Genomic DNA, 21,898 nt, shown 5'->3' on the forward strand with positions numbered 1-21,898 from the left:
ATCAGTGATTGCCAGGGGAAAGGGGGTGGGGGGAGGGCACTAGGGGTGAAGTGGTGTACCTACGACATGACTAATAATGATGTACAACTGTAATTTCACAAGGATGTTAACTTTCACAACCTTAATAAAAAAAAAAAAACCCCACCAACTGGGAGAAAATATTTGCAAATCATATATCCAACAAAGTGTTAATCTCCATAATATATAAAGAACTCACACAACTGAACTACAAAAATACAAACAACCTGATCAAAAATTGGGCAGAGGACATGAACAGACATTTTTACAAAGAAGATCTACAGATGGACAAAAGGGACATGAAAAGATGCTCAACATCACTAATCATCAGGGAAATGCAAATCAAAACTACACTTAGATATCACCTTACGCCCGTTAGAATGGCTATAATCACCAAGACAGAAAAACAAATGTTGGAGAGGATGTAGAGAAAAGGGAACCCTCATACACTGCTGGTGGGAATGCAAACTCATGCAGCCACTATGGGAAACAGTATGGAGATTCCTCAAAAAATTAAAAATAGAACTACCATGTGATCCAGCCATCCCACTACTGGGTATTTATCCAAAAAACTTGAAATTAACAATACAAAGAGGTTTATGCACCCGCTATGTTCATGGCAGCATTATTCACAATAGCCAAGATACGGAAGCAACCCAAGTGCCCGTCAACTGATGATTGGATAAAGAAGATGTCATATATATATATATATATACAATAAAATACTACTCAGCTATAAAAAAGGACAAAATTGTCCCATTTGCAACCACATGGATAGATCTTGAGGGTATTATGTTAAGTGAAATAAGCCAGACAGAGAAAGACAAACACCATATGATTTCACTTATTTGTGGAACATAAGCAAACTTACGGACAAAGAGAACAGTGTGGTTACCAGGGGAAGGGAGGTAGGAGGTAGGCACAGGGGGTGAAGGGGCACACTTATATGGTGTATGACAAATAATAATGTACAATTGAGATTTCACAATGTTCCAAACTGTTATGGCACAATAAAAAAATTAATTAAAAAAAAGAAGAGAAGAGGGTAGAATCTTCTATTAAAGTACATAATCAGTTTTATAAAGAGGTAGTCAGTGATTATCCTGAGAGTAAGAATAGGTCAAAAACAGAAAGGATATTAGCAAATCTCCAGGCCTTTGATTTACCCTATAAAATATATCATGAGTTTCACCAACAAAAGCTTATTTAAACCTAGAAAAAAAATAATCACTATTAATATCCTGCTAGTATTTTAGCTATGTACACATATAAATACAATTTAAATCTTATAGTGTATATTTTTTATAACCAGACTTCTTCACAAAACATATTATAAGGAGTTCCCCACATCATTAAATATTCTTCTAACACATTATTTTAATGGTTTCAAAAGAGTCTATAACATGGTTTACTGTATTTTTTGTAACCAATCCTTCTATGTTGACATCATTAAACCTATATGTTTATGTAAATCTCTATTGACTTATAATAAATCCCTGGAAAGGAAATATGTAGCTCAAATGGGGTAAACATTTTAAATTACATCACCAAATTTTTTCCCCCCAAATTATCTCACTTTATTTTCCCGCTAGAAGTGGATGGATGAGAGTATCCATTTCCTTAAATTCTTTATCAGAGGTACTTTTTTAAAAAGAAAAGAAAAATGCCAATTTGATGGAGAGGGCAAGTATCTCACTTCATTTCTTTAATATCGTTAATTAAAAATTTACTTTAAGGTTAAATATGTCTTTGCATTTTCATTGGGTTTTTTTTAGGGGGAGGAGACACATGAATTGCCTGTTCACCCCTGAAGCACAGCTATCTGCTGTCCCCTAATATCCACTCTCCCTCTATCTCTTAGTAACCGAAGAGACAATTTTTAGCTAGGCACATAGCCCCTTGAAATAAAGACATTTCCCATTCTCCTTCACAGCTAACTGTGGCTATGTGTCAATTCCAGGCTAATGAAATATAAGCAAAAGTGATCCATGCTATTTCACAGAAATGTACTTAAAAAGAGAGGATATGCCTCTTTTTCCTCTTCATCTTTCCTGATGGTTCCAATGCAGATGTTATGGTTGGAGCTCAGCAGCCATTTTGGACTCTGAGGATGGTCTAGCGACAGTGGAGCAGAAAGCTCGAGGGAGCCCAGGTTCCTAAGACGGTGGACGTGCCACTCTCAATGGCTGGTCTCCAGACTTTTATGTGAGAGAATAAAACTTTGTACTTTTAAGCCATGACTGGTTTGCATTTTTTGGTTCATGAAGCTGAACTTAATCCTGATTGATGTAAGATTCTTTTCACGGTATTTTTTTCCTTATCTATTTTTAAGTGTTCTTTCTATTTTAAGGACATTTACACTTTATCTAGCACACATGTTACAAATTTTCCCAGTTTTTCATTTGCTCCTTAATTTTTTTTATGGAATTAGGAGATGTAAAAATATAGTTATTCTTAAATTTAATTGCTACATAAATTCCATTATATATTCAGAAAAGTCAGATAACATTATGAGCTTAGAAATAAAAACTCCAGAGAAATGCCTAGTTTTAACCATCATAAGACAGCCCTGAGACATAAGTTTACTTGCTAGAGGTGTGCAATTAAATGATTATTTTCAGGCTAAAGTCACTTGGAGGATGAGAAATTGTCTATACCCTTGAGGACTTAATCAATAATTCATTCCTCGCTAAAGCGGAGATTTTCCATTTGCATTCTGTGGAGCTCTGGGTTCAGAGCACCTCCTCGGAGTCTCCACTGGAGCTTATGGGAAGCAGAGAGGGCCAACTCTGCCTGCTACCCCCAAACCAGGTTTCAAAGGCAATGATTTTGTGTTATTCATTAGAGTTCCATGAAAGAGCCCTGCCATATGATCTCCCACACGCATAGATAAGAAATACAGCGTCACAATATCCTACCAGATCATAAGCAGCCAGCATCTTTTTCTGCACATCTGGAATTGCCCCCAGAGGCTCCAGATAAGGGAAGTTATCTTTCATCACAAGAGAGACTGAGGGAGAATTGTCACTGGTGATGAGCCGAGAGGACAGGGTCAACAGGCACTGCTTTAGACTGGCGATAGGAGGAAGTCCACACAGCTCCTTAACAGACACTATGGCATTCTGTGGGGAAGAAAACATGGAATTACACTTCTGACCACATGACACTTCACCCCCAGCACTCCTAGGCTTACACAAAACCATATGCATAAAGGAACACCCTTAAATACAGATATCGTGTGGAGCAAACTGGATTATAACCAACCAGAAAGGTTGTGTTATGCACACAGATAACACAGAGCTAATTCACTATTAGACTTCATCTTTCTCAGTTTTCAGCAACCACCACAAATATGCCACAAAGCAAAGCAGATTGAGACTCAAGGCTACACAGTGCTTTTCAAAGCCAAGCACTGGAATATTCATACAAACTAGCATTGGCCAGTCATGAACACCTTATTTTATTTGTATCCTGATGGTCATAAAAGCATGTCAGTGGTTGTCCATCGGAGTGCATCTCCTTCAGGCTCTTCCCCTCAAGGGAGCAGGCTGCCATCACTCACCACGTGCGCTTAACTAACTATCAATGGTACCCTTTGTCATCCCATCAGAGATGCACCTGACAGACGCACATACTAAAACACATTTCATGTTGGGCTACGTTTGTCCATGTTACAGGCTTTTAAAAGATTCATTTGAAATAAGAATTATGACTATTTTATGTTTTATTAACAGCAAATAATACCTAACCTATTATATGTCTCCTGAATTTAGTGACAATGATAGTACTCATTTTTCTACTGATTAGGCTCCAAATAATCCTCAACCCAAAAGAGTTTCTGTTGAGACGATATAAATTATCAGTACTACATGGAAAAACTTTATCCATAACCAACTCTCCTTAATATGTATTTTAAACACATAATATATATAAAGGATATATTTCAAGAATTATATAGAAATATACAAAATCTACTTCTATTTATAAATTTAGATGTAGAAATGATTTATAACTAATCTCATAGAGGGATTTATAATAGTTACAGAATTATGTCAGGAAAAGGCAGGTAGAAGATGCTAATATTTGGAGACTGTTTTTAAAATAGTGGCTATGAGACCCCACCTCAAATTAAATGCTTACAGTCTGAGGATTTACATATCATTTATGTACCACACTATTTTCCACCATTTTGGCTATTAAAATTGATTTTAAGTCAATCCTAGAATTCCTCTGTGAAATAACATAAAAATAGTTTTCACCAAGTCGTGGGTTTGAGGATCAGCATCACATGACTAAAAACCAGGAAGGACCATGGTTGTGGCAGTAGGTCTGGATTTAAAGCCCAACATTGCTATTTATTAACAGCAATATTTGGGAAATTATTTAATCTCTTCAAGCTTGTTTTCTGTCTTGAAGTGGGGATTTTTTGGTGAGGTTTACTTTAAAAATGTTAGCTAAAGGAGCAAATGCAGTGCATTGAAAAATATTCCTCTCCTGTTTCGCTCTCGTACGTAGACTGCTGTTGCTTCTGCCCACCAGCACCTCCTTGCCTGGTGCAGAAACTCAGTATTGTTGTGGATGGACTCTCAGTGACATTGAGCCTGGAATAAATACGTTAAACGATATTGAAGAAAAAAGTTTATGGCCATCTCTGATTACAAGCATTAATGAAGGGAAGGAAACTAACATTGAATTTCTACATGCCAAGGCTGCGCAATTTACACAAACTCTCATTTATTTCTCATTATAATCCTGCAATGTAAGTATTACTATTTTTATTACCTTATGTAGAGAAAACTGATGATCAAAGAGCTGAAATAATTTGTTCAAGACCACATGGGGCTAGAGTTTAATCCAGAATCCATGTCCTTTTGATTAAACCACATTTCTAAGAGAAACCTACATAGTTTTCAGCAAGTTCAAGTGCTAAATTTTGTTTAGTTTTGTTTGCTCTTGTGGGGAATAACTTAATATTACTGTTGTACACCTAACTAAAAAGTAACTTAACAGACATTACATTCGTTTCATATGACTTAAAATTCCCTTTCGTGTTCACATATGCAAATATTTTACACATATACTCCTAATCAGTATGCGCGTGTTTATTTAATATTTTATGTATGACACACATACAATATTTTGTACTCTATTCTCTTCGTATACACATTCCACATATCAATTTGGCTATGTACTACCGATGTTGAATGGGTATATGGCATTTTGCTACATTGATACTCCATTACCTGGCTCACTTAGTTCAGGCCAAATTTAACACAGCATTCACGAATAGAAACATAAAACATATCTGCTTTATTACAGGCAACACTGAACTTAGTTCAGTGGTATATGGGTTTACACAATCTTTCTGATAATCTTTTGAGGAATCAGACTATTAATAAAACACAACGTTCACCAGTAAGAGAAGGGAGGGGGAAGTAGGAGCAGGGGAGGAGAGTATGGGATTTTTCCTACCTGCATATTTTCTCTCATATCTATGGCTTCTCGCAAGGGATGAACTGCTATTTTAAAGATGTCATCTATGGTTTTAAGACCGATATTCCTGAGCATGGTGCATTCCCGAATTTTCTTCCCCATTCTCACCGAAAGGCTGCGCTTCTGTGCCTTGCCTCCTCCACTTCGATTAGTTATTGCTATGTGGACAAAAAGGGTTACGTGCTCCATGATGTCACCCACGAAAGAGCGCAGGGGAACGTGCCGATATCCAGGCTGCAAACATTCAAACGGTATTGTGTATTGCCCTATAAACTCATCCCCGATGTAGTCATCATCCAGAACAACAAAGCGGATCATGGCCAGCTCAGGCAGGTTTACTTGAAACTCAAAAGTTTCATCAAAAATAGGATTATCACTGTTTTGTTGTACGGTTTTAGTTCTTTGCTCGGAGCAGTCTGCTGGAATTCCATGTATCTCTATACAAACATAGGGATCTATGACATCCCCTTTGGCACACGCTCCCTTGGGCTTTGGAAAATTCTGCCCACTGATGATCTTGATGTGAAGAGCCAGAGGAGACACCCCAGGTACAATGCCCTTTGTATTTGCGCTGAAGTAAGAAACTTCATCTCGCATGATGGACGGCCTCAGAACATAACCACAACCCCCATTTTGAAGAAACCAGCCTGTGTGAAGGTCCATCATCGGACCAGGAGTCTGAAAATTCATTGCCACAATCTGACAGCCACAATTCCAAAAGTCTTGTGGATTCAAGTTACTGGAATCAATCCTCATGGCACTAGGATAGATTCTTGATAAGAACTTCTTATTATAATTTACAAAATCCTCTGGATACTCATTTGCAATTCGGCTGGCCTCTGTTTCACTAAATGAACAAATTTCCCAGTAGTTTTGGCTCTTCATAGACAGTTCAAAATCCCTGTACTGAACAGATTGACAGATAGATACCAAATCAGAGAGCTCCCTACACAGCCAGACTTGTTTCTGCTCACCATTGTAATCTACTGACATCCTTCGAGACATTTCAGCTTCTTCATCTTCGTCTGTTACTTCTCCTTCTAAAACATCTGGATCAGAAGGCAATTTCTTTCCTTTCACAATGATCATTCTTTTTAATTTTTCTGGTGATGGGAGGTAGGATTCTGATGGCAAAGGTGCTTCCGTATAGAGCGTATTGCCAAAAACCTTTCTCATCTGTTGGACCATTACCTTCTGCTGTGGCAGGGAGCAGCGATTCCCCAAGCACAGAATGAGTGGGTATTCAGAAGCAACAAAGGCAAATTTATTTATCACCTCTATGACACTTAGAAAGGAAAGGTGTGTTGTCATGTTATTTCGATTACAGAGGATTGGTTCATTATCTGAACCATCACTTACATCAAGTTCAATGCTTCGACAGCCCATTTTCAAAGCTCTGACATACCCGTTAATATCAGCCGGCCCCCGGAACTGGTCTTCTATGAGATAGGTGTTGTGAGAGGCGTTGATGTAGTAGTGAGATAAGGGCTGGGTCATATCTTGGGCAACCTTTTTTTGCTCAGGATCAAAAATTTCACATTCTGGTGACAACAAATACTGGGTAAAGCCATCAATTGCAAGAAACCCTTTTTGGCGTCCCTCTTCAGAAAGTTCATATCTCCGAATAATGTCTAAGCACATATCCTCAGTGATATGGGTGACTCCTTGCTCAGCTTCTAAAAAGAGCATCAGATCATTGGCATCCAAATATTCTTTGTTTTTAGATATCTGTACAAGTAAGAAATATACTTCTGACCTGGTGCAAAGTTCACAAAAAGCTTCGCAAAATTCCTCTTCTGTCACTCGAGTGGTTAGTTTCTCTTTGCTCTTCTGGATTTCTTTAAACTTTAACCTGATCTTGGACTCCTTCAGGGTAGGGTTGAGCTGTTTTATTAACTCTACAGCGGTGTCTTCCAACATAATCCCATTCCCATCAACATCTGCTGCTTCAAACACAGTTTTCAACCACATGAACCTTGGTGTGCTCTGGTTGCCCTCCATAAAATCAAGGGGTTGCTTACTCCGAGAAACCAGGTACCGTAACCCTGACACCCAGATATTTGCTACGTCTGCTGAATTGGCAACCAGATCCAGAGACTCGTAGTTTTCCCCATGGACTATGGAAAAGGCACAGTCCTCACAAATCTGGTCAGCAAGGCCATTGTTTCTAAACGTTTCTGTGTTCTTGCCCAGTCTGATCTCTTTTATGGCAGAAATATCAAGCTTAGCTTTCTCAAGGTCTTTCTTGGAAGGCTCCCAGCGAAGAGCTTGGAGGTCTGTGTCCAGGGTGAAAAAACGGTTGTAAATGCGGGAATTTGGCCGGACCTTCTTGAGTTCACAGCCAGCTTGCATGAAGCTGATGCAGTCGCTCGCACTGCTAATTTTCTTTTCCGATGGCATGCTGCTGAAAGACACAGTTTTCTTTCTTCCCCCACATTTTTGGTTTGAAGGATCCTGTAAAATAATTTAAAAATAATCAATTTCCTTTAGAAAACAGACAAATTCAGTTAACACTCTATGAACTCTTCAGACTCCATTCAGACATCGTGATTATCTGGACAGACGCTAGCCTAAAATTTACCTTTTCACTGTTTCAGAAAAGAGACATCGCCAAGAAAATTATCTTATTAGGTTCAGGAAAAAAAGCTTATTTTTCAAATGCCTGTATGTTCTTTGAAATAAAATCAAGTATTAAGTTAACTGCAAATCACTGTTATTTGTCCACTGAAGCAGATGTCCTAAGAACCCCACCTGTTGGTACTCTGATAACCCAACTAAGTCCCTAGAGATTTGTGAAAGCAATAAAGCTGGATTTCTTTAAAAAGTTCTCCTCATTCACATTCTGCAACAGTTTAAGTTTTATACTTAACACTAGTTCAAATAAAAGATTTTTACCTGAGCACATTTTACATCACAAAGGACTTACAATATAGCTTAACTAAAAATCACTTTTTTTCTCAAATTATTTTGAAGAATATGTGTCTTGAAAGTCAGATTGAGTGCTAACGATAGACAAATGACTCTCACTTGAGCAAATTTTCAGACTGAGGTAAATATTTTAAATGAACGTGATGGGAATTCACACCTGCATTGCAGTATAATGCTATTAGCAGTCACAGCTTAGAACCAAAGAGAAATATGAATGGCTCCACTAACATTTACAGTTCTTCCGATGTAAATTTAATTTCCAAGCATTTGCCATAAGATTTCCCAGGGGACACTTGCAGTTTGCCTTCCACCCACGTCTGGAAGAGTCCATGGATCTCAGGCTCACAGAATCCGGGTCTCCTCAGCCCGTATCACCCATCCCTGCACAACAGTGCCAACAGGGCACCAACTTCACCCGTTCAGCTTAGTGTGTCCTTAGCAGGTCAATCATCTCTTGCGTCTGTTTCCTTCTCGGGTGCATCTAGGCCTTCTCACCTATTGTCTTCCCTAAATTACAGGTCCAGTCCTCTGAATACTCATGATTCTAAGATGACGGATTTGCTCTAGTCCTGGACAGTCCACCGAGTCCCAATTCATTTATACCGAATATCTGACCGATGCCGCTTAAAACTGGATATTTCTTTATACATTCCTGTTCAGGTCATAGACTCAGGTTAATAATGCTCTCAACCACATCGATTCAGACAATTCTCCCAGGAACAAATTTCCCAAAAGCACCTTCATCTATGTTTATAGTGACCGATTTGATAAGCATATCAAACAGGCAACAAAGTGTAGCATGAGAAAAGCATTGTCCTTAGGACAAAAATAACTAGTCTCAAGTTGTGATTATTCCACTCGCTAGATATATGACCTTGGGCAAGTCACTTAGCCTCTCTGAATCTTAATTTCTGCTTTTAAATAGGAACTAATAATCTTTATATATAACACAGTGTTATTGTGAGACTCAAAAGAGAAAATGAGCATGAATATTTTTTGTAAACTGTACGTGCTTGTAAGGTTATTCTTTTTCAAGGGAGAGGAACATTTTCTCATATATCTGGTCACTGTAGGACCATCAGTAGGCAGTGACCAGGATATTGGGGTTATCAAGAAGTTGATTCATTCCTGACCTTTGAGCATTGAAAATACATCTTCACTGAGAAACTAAAAATGTTTAAAAACAGCCACATGATATTACTATTTTAAACACTGAAAATTCTAGCCAAAGTAGCCTGGGCCATCTCTTCGCTGGCATTCTTTTAACACAGGTAGACTCTCTCCTCTAGGGCCTCATTTAACTGTAGTCTTGCCTGTAAGAAGCTATAAGTCCTATAATTCAGGAAAAGGCAGGATGATTTATTATTCAATTGACTAAAACCTTGCCTGTGAAAAGGAAACAAAATTTGCTTTAGTTATGGGATGTTGGTGGGATAATTCATTAACTCAAACATATATATCTGATCTTCAAGTGACAAAGATATAAATTATCCAATTTAGGTTAGAGAATATTGTCCCTTGGTGCTCTAGCATTTAAGAACTTATCTCCTGCTTTTCCAGAGAGTTGTTATTTTTAATTATCCCATCGTGGTCAATTTCCGCATGCATAAGTTAAAAAACAACTATAAATCTTCAGCTATTTACACGCAGATGCACTATTAGAACACATCTAAATTTGTCACAACCCACATGCTGAGAAACATCAGATGTTTGTATGCACTTTTCCACACCATCAAGGCAAGCACCTAATGGCACTAGTGAGATGGGATTAATCTACCAAGAAAAATAAAGAGGGAAACTGTGAATTGTGCTGGTAAATTAGACTATGACTCAGCTTTGAAAGCTACCATTTGACTAGTCTTTTAAGCTAATGAGACCTTTCATATTAAAAATTATTTTTATATAAGCAGATCATGTTCCAAATAGGATTACTGTCAACAGAGTTATAAAACCTATAATAGTTCCTAACAAACCTTAAATGGGAAATTAGTGTTCCTCTAAACGCATGTATATAGTCCCTGCACCAACCTTCACAGTCTAACGCTCTTGAGCCTCTGTTCATTTATGAGAACAAAACTACTGCTCTCAGAATAGCTTTCTCTTATCAGCCTCTCTACTTTGTGGTGATATCTCCTTAAATCAAGACTTTCTCTCCTAGTAAGTTAAGCCTTCAAGAGATAAATGTTTTATATCTAGCCTACAAAAGAACCCACTTGCCTCACGTAATGCTTATTTCTTGCTTTGACCTCTAACTCCTACATGATTATAAGACACCCCAAAATGCCTTAAAACTTTGAACCAGTGGAAAACGTGCAACCTATGGGTGTTATTTCATGCAAAGGACAAAATCCAAAGTTATTACAAGCTCCCAAATGAGAAAAAAAACTGGCCAAAGCACATGTGAACAAATAATTAGCTTGTCTGCCATTGACTAGAGCCAAGATTATTTATACTCAAAATATCCTGGAAAAGTTTCAGGGCTCTGATATTTGTCTAGGTCTGTTCTTTCAATGGTCATGCTATGCACTAGCTCTGAAGAGTTGGGAGGAGGTGAGATGGAAAACGTGTTAGAGTGGGCAGGGAGTACTGAGAACTCCGGATCTCCTGAGCCTCTTCACCACCATGGACTCTTTGCCGAGCCCTTCACCCCCACACCTTTATTTCCCTGAAGAAGATCTTGGCAGATTGGCGGTGGGGAAGGGGGACTGTTCAGGCAAACAGATAGGGGATATCCTCAACTGGAAATAGTTGAAGCGTTGGTTGTAGATCTTCCTTGTTGATAAATACAAAAAAATTTGATGATGAAATTAGAGCAAATCAATTGCAGTTACGTGTATAGTAGGACGACAGGTACTTTTGGCATTTTCCAAGAGAAACCAAGTTTGTTATCAGTTCAGGTGTGCTCTTGTCAGCTTCTAGCACATGAGATGATTGAATTGATTCTCATGACCATAACGTCCATCCGGGAGATTATTATAAAGTAAGGACTTTCTGTTTATTTCAAAGCTAAACTTCCTCACTCTGGGATGACGGAAAAAGGCTAAAGTACCAATTCCTCCCAAAATTTCTCTTAGAGCAGCTTACCAAAAAAAGGTTTAAATTTATTAGAATGAACAGCACATTGTGATACCTCTGTCTCCTAAATTAGAGCTTGGCCTCATATTCTAGTGGGTCCAAGAATTAGGCATTGAGCTCAATCCTTTCTATTTTCTAACATTCTATGTTTGTTTCCAAATTATCATTTCACAACAAGGGATTACATTTAAACAGAGTTGAATAATAAAAACAAATAAACCAAATTGTGTTTATATGGTCTCTGAACATTTCCAGATAATACTTTACATTTTGGAACTACTATCTTCTTAAATTAATTACTTTATATTACTTAAATTAATACTTTATAATCAGGATTTAATCAGAATAGAGAAGAGTCTCATAAGCTAGTGAAGTAAAACAGACAAATGCTTCACCCTTTTATTAAAACAATATAAGACACTGATTTGTCAATAAGCACTGTTTCTAATATATTCATATCATAAAAATAATTTCCATATAATCTCATGATGTAAGGGTTGATTTCTAATCTCAGAAATAACTTCAAAATACTAGGGAGAAATAGCCAAATGCTGTTTTAGTTTTTTTAATTTTTCATTATTTTCTACAATATTGTTGCTTATTCACTATTAGAAATAGGACACCAATCATGATTAAATGAGATTCCTACACAACTGTAGAGGCTTTATGGCTCCCTAAATATGTTTTATGAAACTAAAATTGGAAAAAAATGTTCAAATAAGCCAAATTTCTAAGCCTGTTCCCATAAGTTCCCATTGGCATTTGCTCTCTGAGCCCAACAAGGTTGGACGTGCTGCAAGTTTCTTAACAAAAACTCAACAAACAGAATCATTTTTCTTCAAAGACTCTGATCAGCCCCAGAGAGAACTTGGCTTATCCAATGCAAGCACAGCTTTAGGTCTCAATCATGAAAGTACTGAATTATTTCAATATAATAAGTTCAGGAAAAAAGTACACTGAAGTAGCACAAAAATGTGAATTTATCTAAGGCCACTTAAGAATGGTTAAAATGATAAATTTTATGTTATATATATTTTACCACAAATAAGAGTATACTGAAGCACTGTAGGAAAATCTAAGAGTAAAGGAGACATCATACCTATGCTTCCCCACCTCCGTCCTGATGAACATGTTTAGACATCTAATTACATTGTCACGTCTTCTTTTCACTTTTTTGGCAAGTTGTTTTCAAGCAAATAGTTCTAAGATGATTCTTTGTTAAAACAGAACAAATTTACAAAACCTTAAAGAATAGAAACCAAAACACCAGTTGTCAAACTGTGAATAGAAGGATCTTTGTCTCATAATGCAGAAATCCAGCTACATAAATGCAGATACACTAAGAGTGATGCTCACTTTTCTCTTTTAACATAACAGGGGGGAACACACTTATTTTTGAAGAGTTCTCTTAAAGTCTTCATATACAAATTTAATAGATAATAACTAAAAGACAAACAAAAATATAGGCACATAAATCTTATTTTCACCATAGGGATCCTATCTTGTTCTTATAGACAACCTATGAACTAAACACTATACTAACAATATTCATTCTGGTTTTACAAACTTATAAGCACAAAACTCAGAAATAAAAGGTTTGGTTAAAACATGAAATCTTTAAAGGACTGTAGACAATATATTCCAGAATCCAAATGAGCCCTAACTGTGGATATTGAGAGGCATCTGGTCTCCATTCTTCATTCATTCATTCAACAAACAATAGGTACCTACTCCATGCTAGGGACTAGCACATTGTACAGTTTTGAAGAAATTGATAAGGTCTGAATTTTACCTTAGATGGTTCACTCTGGATGTGCACTAGAAGGACTTGATATGGACAAAACTGAAGCTGGTACAGTAGGTGACTACTGCAGCATCAAAGGAATGAGATGGTGATGGCTTGAGGTAGGCTACTAATAAAAGGGATGGGGATAAGCGGGAAGTATCACAAAATAGGAAGTAAAGTCATAAGTTCTTGACTGGGTCTAGGATGACCTCTAGGTTTCCAGTTTCAACGACAAGTGAGTGGAAATATCGCTAACTGAGACATGGAATATCAGGAAAGGAGAAGTTGAAGTGGACCTAAGTTGACTTTGTGCCACGGTGGATTTTAGATGACCACGGGCCATGCAGGTGAAGAGGATGGACAGAGGAGAAGACCTGAAAAAAGCCTGAGGTAAGAGAACCAGGAGCATGAGCTCTCACAGAAGCCAACATATAGGCTTTAAGGAGTGAATACTGGAAAATAAGATGTTAAAACAGCTTGTTGGATTCAGCCGCTAAGATGTTTACTGGTAACCTTGATGGGAGAATGTCTTATGTTGCCTTCAAGCTGGTGAGGATAGTAGTGAGAGCCCAGCTGTAGCCTGAAAAGAGAGAAAAGTGTTCCAGGAAAGGAGAAGAGCAGGTACAAAGGTCCTTCAGTGGGAAAGAAGGCCAGGGTGACTAAAGTGTCAAAAGCGAGAGGGAGAGTAGCCCCAACTGTGTGAGTGATAATGCAGGGGAAGACAATCTTCAAAACTTCTGTCTCTATTGGCTTGGATTGGTGATAGCTCAAGGAATGGAATTCAGGTCTGATGTATACATCCAATATATGTAACATACACATTTACCTAATGCATCCTGTCCAAAGGGCCTACGCCCAAATCCACATCCAGGTTTGGCAGTTAGGCAGAACAGAGAAAACCCACCTCCACACACAAGGCCTAACTCTTCACACAAAACTCAAGGAGATGGGGGAGGTGTACCCTCACCACATCCTCTGCCTTCAAGGCCCAGGTAACTATAGAATTATACCATTCATTCCACATTAAAATTCCCAAAGTTATTTTCTCACAGTAAGTTCAAATTACTTAATGCAAAGTCACAAACAGGTGACACAACTTACTTATTTTTAATACCACGTGACCCTCCCTGATGGCACTGTATGGTACACTGGAGGTGGAGGTCCTGATATTCACTGCTGAGAAGTGGCTGAAGTCTGACCCAAGCTCTGTGAACCACTGGCTCTCCCTGGTGGCTCCCTAAGCCTCGTTGGTAAAAAGCTGAATAGCTATTTTATTATCCATAAAGGAAGCACTCATTCTCGACACCATCTTATAATTCAACAAAATTAATTAATGGCAATGCTAAGTGTATGCATGCACATATCTCTTGCCAATTAAGTTTTATGTCTGTATTTAACATTACATTTTATTTATAAAAGGTGATCCATTTACTAAAATGCACTAAAGCCATCTCCTGTAGGAAACCTACTCCAATACATACACACTGCGGAAGGGAGAGGAAACTAATTGAATTATAGGAAGCCAGTGGCCCTCTAAACATTCTCCCAAATGACATCTCTGAAATGATTCTCCCCACTTGAAAGCAAAAATAATTGATGTTCTATAGGCAAAGATGGGGATAGAGAACAGAATGAGTCCATTTCACGGTGGGTTCTTATGCCACTGATTTGCTGTGTAGAGCAGAGAAAGGTTCCATTGCGCTCTATCTCACTGCAGTCATTCACTCCTTAGAACTCATTTAGAAGCGCCTCTAAATAAAAGGGACTATCTCAAGCTCTTCTGCTGCATGGCTTCCATCCAGTTAGAGTTTTTCTGCAAGTATGACTCTTACCATGCATGTCCATGTATTATTTCAAAATGCAGCATTCGCTTATGCAAAGACTGACAGAGCACCTACCTTGTGCAAGGCTCCGTCCTAGTGATTCGTTGTTTAAAGGACCATTAATCCCAATACTAACAGTGCCTGGAATTAATGCTTTCTCTCCATCACTCTTTTAATGTCTAGGTTTTTACAACTGATGAAATTAGTAAATAGAATAATGACAAAAATCATCAAATTTAATGATTAGAACAAAGCATATAATGAATGCTTCTAAATAAATGACAACAGCTTTAAAAAACATCAAGGATGTTTGAGAACCAAGACCACAAAGGGGCACAAGAGCTGATGAGGCAATATTAAAAGGAAGTGCTACAGCAATTATGTATAGTGAAGTCATATCTTTAATTTGCTGAGATACTTAAAACCAGACAAAAAACAAGTTAAGCATTGAAATGTTCAAAATCTATCAAGATGGTCTTAGGAAAAATAATTTTAAAAGCATTGTCATTTAACAAGAAAAAAACCAACTTCCATGTGGATCCTCACTATAATTTTACATCATGGAAAAAAGTCTTAAATTACACAGTTCTACCTAGGAACCCATTATTCCTAGATGTGCTAGAAAGACCAAGCCACCAACAGTGTGACTTGTGAGAGTGTGCCGCAGGGACCCAGAAGATGGCATCAGTGCGTTTAGTCACACCAAGGTCCTGTTATCATGCTCTCATAGTGACTGCTAAACGTCAGACTAGAAAGCACATGATTAACCCAAATGGTACTAGATTTTCAACAGATTAATAATTGTACAATGCCTCCTAAAGTAACTGAAGAGCAAAATCAGAATTAAGAAGTCACATTCTTCCATTTTCATTTTTGAGATAAGAGGTTTCTTTATCCTCCTCTAGACCATAATGTTTGTCTCAGACTAAAAAGGCTTTGGTTTGAAATTTTTAACAAAAACTGGGGAGAAATTGACTCAAACGAAGGGTAGGAATAACAGTAAAGGAAACCAAAATATCTTTTCTGAGTCACAATTTAAAGAACGCCATATCCTGATTTATATATTTAAAATGTTATTTATTAAACATCTGAAACAAATCTACTTACATGATGTTTATTCAACAACAGTAGAGCAAAGGTGAAGAATTACCTCTCCTTGAACCTTTTTCTATATTCCTCCATCTCTGTAATTCATTCAAGAAGCAAAATCATTGAAAGCTAGTGAAAATCACTGACCTTTCATTATAGATCAACACTCACAGGTAGAATCAAAGACTGTTTCACCTGTTTGGAATTTTTCTTTCTCTTTCAATGAGGAAATTAAATCCATATTGGTGAGGAGACTGGCCACAGAGGAGTCCAGGTAGACAATGGCTTTGGAAGCCTGTATCTCTGGACACCCGGTTCACTCTATTGTTCCATTGATTCCTGCCATTGCTGTTTTCCCCACAGCATTAGGGCACAGACCATGCAATTGTTTATTGTGAAACCTCACTGACTGATGAGCTTTCTATTCTCAACTCTTATTTCCCTTCAAGTTCACAAGCATAGATGCTCCTTTATGTGTCAACTGCTTTCACAGAAAAGGCCTCATTTCTCACTTCAATCTTAGCAATCTCCTCTTGCATCCTACACGATCTACTTTGTACACAGTTACAAGGAACATTAACACTCTCATTTTTCTAGTTTAAAACATGACCTTTTCAACTAACCCTACTGCTGCAATGCATGGTTTCGTTTATTATAAGTCCCAGGAGAATGTGCTGCAGTACCGTGCCTTAGCAGCCCAATTTGAACAAAATGAGGTAGACACCAGTAAAGGTCATCTGCCAGTTATTCCACGGCCTCTGAGGAATCACATGCTGCTATCAATCCTGTTCCTACAAGACAGATGTCCACCTCACACTCCAAAACACTGCATTTAAAATTCATCAGTAGCCTGAGCAACTCTCAGCGGAGATGCCAAGAACCAAGTGGGCCTGGAGACTGAGATATGATTCGGTCCTTCCTCACGAGACTCCCTGCACAGCAGGGCCCAGGAATCCTGGCTGAACTTAGGCCAGCACCGACTTTGTTGTTTCTGGTGTGAGGATTAATCAGAGGGGCTCTTGAGAGAAAGCAGCATGTTATGGTCCCTTTAAAAAGAAAATCTATAATGAAGAATATGTAAACGTATACTTTTAACACCTATAACTAAGGCATCTCTTTCAGTGTATTATTGTAGAGATTAAATGTAATGCCCTAATTATTTCATAGGTATTAATTAGACCATCCATCAGAAACTGATAAATAATTAGTTAGGCCTTCAAATCTAGGCATAATTTTATTTTTTTCATTCTAACTAATGTTGCACACTTACTTACACTACTTTATTTGATGGAACATTATTAAATGGAGTTCATTTCACAAATATTCCTGACAAAATTTCCCATTTTCCTTTGTGTACCAAATAGCCAGTTTACAGAATAGTTTCTCCTTCGTTGTGACTTTTCAATTTTTAATGGTAATATTTACCTTCAATTAAGGGAACCCAATATATTATTTACATTGATTTTAGTTATTTTGGAATTTAAACATATTCTCCAGTCATCTAAATTTGAATAAAGCATATTTAAAACTGAAAAAGAAATACCCAATATATTTCAATACTATGTGAGGGCTACCATTTGTTATCATAGGCTGTTATTGGGACTGAGTTTCAGAAACAGATGTAATTTATGAAAATAAGAAAATCATTTAGAATTTGAAAGTGGCTAGAAGAGTAGATCTTAAAAGTTCTCATCATAAGAAAAAAATTTTTACTATGTGTGGTGATGGATGTTAACTAAACTTATTCTGGTAATCATTCCACAATATACACATGTATCAAATCATTATTTTGTACACCTAAAACTAAAACAATGTTATATATCAATTATATCTCAACTTTTAAAAATCATAGAGTTATATTAGCATAAATGGAAATGAGAGATATAATCAGCCTTGCTTCAGAGCATAAAGTTCTATTAACAAAATAGACTTTGAACAAAAGTCAACTTCCAGGAATTCAGAGTTTTCTGTGCAATATTTGGAAAGGACAAGACTTCAGATTATAAAGATCATTTATAAATTCCAATTAGGGTATATACGAAACATATAATTATTAATGATATTTCTTAGAGATGGAATCAGTGCCATTGTCCTATATAGGAGTAGACACATGTAGGTTTCTCATTAAGAAAAACAATCTTACAGGAGATTTAAAAACAATGAATTTACTTTTTAATAACATTTTGTAAATGTGTGTGACTTGGGCCACGGAGATTAAATGTCAATTTTATAAAAGCATCATTCTATTCAAACTTGCATAATTCTAACCAAACTTAAGAAACAATTCATTTATAGTCTAAATTCATTTTTCTCTAGACTTTGAGAAATCTAGTCTACCATTTAGTAAATGGATGTATATATTAACAAATGGACCATTTCTTGCATTTGTATTAAGTCTTTATAGATTCTAAAACTTACATTTAAATTATTTTAAACTTCCCAATTGAGCATTTTTCTGTAATAAATCCCTAAGAGCAATCTGTGAGCTTTCTCTAAGGTAATCCCTGAATCACATATAAAATAGAATGTGAATTCTCTTGACCCAAAGCAATGTGCAAACACATCCTTTACATTTTTTTTCTCTTATCCTGATAACAGAACATGTGCTTCAGGACTAGTTACCATGGACATATAAAAGCTTTGGCTCAACTTAAGTGGAACATCAACATGATTCTGATTAAAGGTTTCAAGTCTTATCCATAACTTCCGCAATGGGTTAGAACCATCTAACACTTTAATCCTTATTGTATTATCTCTGATTAACTGAACATCAGCATCTGCCCAAGTGCAACAAACAGATGGCAGATCTCAGAGAATGCACATTCTCAGCACAGAGACTCCTGTAGGGTGAACACCCTCCCTCCCCCGCTGATACCCAGTGAGGTCTCCACGGTCAAAGTGCGAGCAAATGTATTGTCTCAGTTTAGACAAACATAAAAGGAAACTATGTAAGGATAGTTTTTATTTGAGATAATAAAATTCAAAGTCCATAAATACCTTACTAATAGAAATTAATGAAATAAATTCCTTCTCCCCAAAGCATTGGATTGGGAACTAATGGATTTTACTTTCACCATCACTACCTTCTTGTGTGACTTCGTGCCAAGCAAAAAGTTCTATGACTATTGATTTTACTTGCAAAAGACTATAATAATTCCTGGCCTAGGGCTGGCTCAAGGATCAGAGGGGAAAAAGCATGCTAAAGCATTTTGAAAAGCATAAAATTCCAAAATAGTTAATTATAGGTACATCTCACTTATGAACATAAGTAAAATATGGCAGTATATTAAAAGAACAATATATTCTTCAAAAATTCAGGTTGATTCCAGGAATGTAAGAATGGATCAACATTAGGCAATCCGTCAATGTAATTCAATAAATAAATAGGTTCAAATAAATAATTTGAACATAATTTTGGATATGTAAGCCAAAGCAATAAGGCAAGGTTGAAATATTAAGTATAAAACATTATAAAGAAGGTGAGAGGTCATTACTACTTGCAGAGAATATAATTATTTACCTAGAAAATTCGAAAAGATCAACTGAAAAATTATTAGACTAAAAGTGATGGTGGCAAAATAAAATATAAATATAGAAAAATTAATAGCTGTCTTATGTCAACTTACTTTTAAATGTAATGGCAGGGGTGGGTGGGAGTGAGGGGATCTCATTCAAATTAACCACAGATATTATAAACAAGCCAAGAAAAACACAACAAGATATGTGCAAAAATTATACACAGAATTTAATTTCATTTAAAGTCAAAAAAGGAAGGATCAAATAAATGAAAGCAGAAAAAATTACTTACTGGAAAGATAACTTTGACAAGATTCAAGTTCTCCACTAACTAGTAGACAAATACAATAAAACTGTCATGAAAAGCCCCATGGGATTGTTCAAGGGGTAGGGGTGGAAGTGGCATTTCAAGTAACAAAAGAAACAATGTATTATTCAATTATCAGTGTCAAAAAAAATTCACTATCCATTTGAACAAAAAGATATAACTAGATTTCTGCTTTATGTCAGACCAAAAAATAATTTTAGATAGATTAAAGATTAAATAAAACATAGAAGTACCAGAAAATAAGGAAGTATATGTTTGTATAGTTTTGGGGTGGGGAAGATCTCTTCTTAACAAATATATCAAGGCCAGAAGCCATAAAGGAAAAGACTGATAGATCTGCCACATAAAAACTTAAAACTGGGGCCGGCCCTGTGGCCAAGTGGTGAAAGTTCTGTGTACTCTGCTATGGCAGCCCCGGTTTGCAGGTTCAGATCCCAGGTGCAGACCTACTCCCCTCATCAGCCATGCTGTGGAGGCATCCCACATACAAAATAGAGGAAGATGTTAGCTCAGGGTGAATGTTCCTCAGCAAAACAAACAAACAAAAAACTTAAAACTATGCTCAAATATTTTTTTAAAAAACTCAAACTGGGGGGCTGGCCCCATGGCCGAGTGGTTAAGTTCACGCGCTCCGCTGCAGGCGGCCCAGTGTTTCGTTGGTTCGAATCCTGGGCGCGGACATGGCACTGCTCATCAAACCACGCTGAGGCAGCGTCCCACATACCACAACTAGAAGGACCCACAACGAAGAATATACAACTGTGTACTGGAGGGGCTTTGGGAAGAAAAAGGAAAAAATAAAATCTTTAAAAAAAAAAAAAAACTCAAACTGGGAAATATTTGCTATGGGTTCCTTAATTTATAAAAAGTGTTCACAAACAAATTTTGGAAAAGACAAATTCACAAAATTATATAACTGCTTCAAAATCACATGAAAAGATGCTCAAACACAAATAATTATATGTATATATACAGATATACAAATAAAGATATTTGTGCATATCAGATTATCAATGGTTTAAAAAGGTGAGGTTATGGGGAAATGGGGTTTTCATACAATGTTATATTAAACATAAACTGGTACAACTTTTCTGGAAGACAATATGGTAATATGTTTCAAAATGTTAAAAATGCATTTACTTTGATCTAGCAATATCATTTTTGAAAACGTATCTTATGGAAATATTTGAACAAATGGCCGAATATATATGTACAAGGCAGTTCAATGCCACTCTGTCAATGATATTAAAAAAATTAGAAATAAATTAAATACCCATCCTCAGTAAGGATTGGCAAAATAAATTATGGTACATGCATGCACCGGGATTCTATGCAGCCCTTATAATGGATGACACAGATCTACAAATCTTAAAATGGATAGTATGTGTGTGCGTGTGTGTCTGTGTACTTAAAAAGTAGGTCATATAGAAGAATACATACAGTATGAGATCTCATTATTTATATTTGACAAGTCTGGAAAGATATATTCCAATTGGTAATAGTGGTTATCTATAGAGAAAAAGAAGCAGAATTATGGAATTAGTTTTCACTATCTTGCTCAAATTATTTAAAATTAGCATATATTAGCATATATTATAAGAAAACATAAAGCTATTTCCATAGCACGAATCCAATAATTACCTCATTAATTATCAGAAAGGCGCAAAAATTATCTGTAGAGATATTTAACAATATCTATCTTTTAAGACTTACTTGAGGCATAACAAAAATGGATAAAATATTAAAGTGCATGGGTTTATTTTTATTAAAATAATTACACTGCTGTTACTTTAGTTAAATATAACATACTAAACATTTATTGTTCTTGGAACTAGGGAATGG

At 36.6% G+C, this 21,898-nt stretch overlaps 1 protein-coding gene across 2 annotated transcripts in view; it reads right to left on the minus strand.

The window, feature by feature from the left end:
- The window catches only part of LOC124233455 (inactive phospholipase C-like protein 1), a 327,640-nt gene that overhangs the window by 61,660 nt on the left and 244,082 nt on the right, over positions 1–21,898 (minus strand). The window contains exons 2-4 of one of the 2 annotated variants that reach the window (XM_046650555.1): positions 21,497–21,565; positions 5,491–7,965; positions 2,937–3,140 (exon numbers count right to left, since the gene is read on the minus strand). In XM_046650555.1, the coding sequence (XP_046506511.1) occupies positions 2,937–3,140; positions 5,491–7,965; positions 21,497–21,511 (2,694 nt within the window). In that variant the 5' untranslated portion in view covers positions 21,512–21,565. The remainder of the gene's footprint in view (positions 1–2,936; positions 3,141–5,490; positions 7,966–21,496; positions 21,566–21,898) is intronic. The other variant, XM_046650554.1, reaches the window with a different exon arrangement.

The sequence above is a fragment of the Equus quagga genome, unplaced genomic scaffold, assembly GCF_021613505.1.
Source record: "Equus quagga isolate Etosha38 unplaced genomic scaffold, UCLA_HA_Equagga_1.0 203_RagTag, whole genome shotgun sequence".
Taxonomy (NCBI): Eukaryota; Metazoa; Chordata; class Mammalia; order Perissodactyla; family Equidae; genus Equus; species Equus quagga.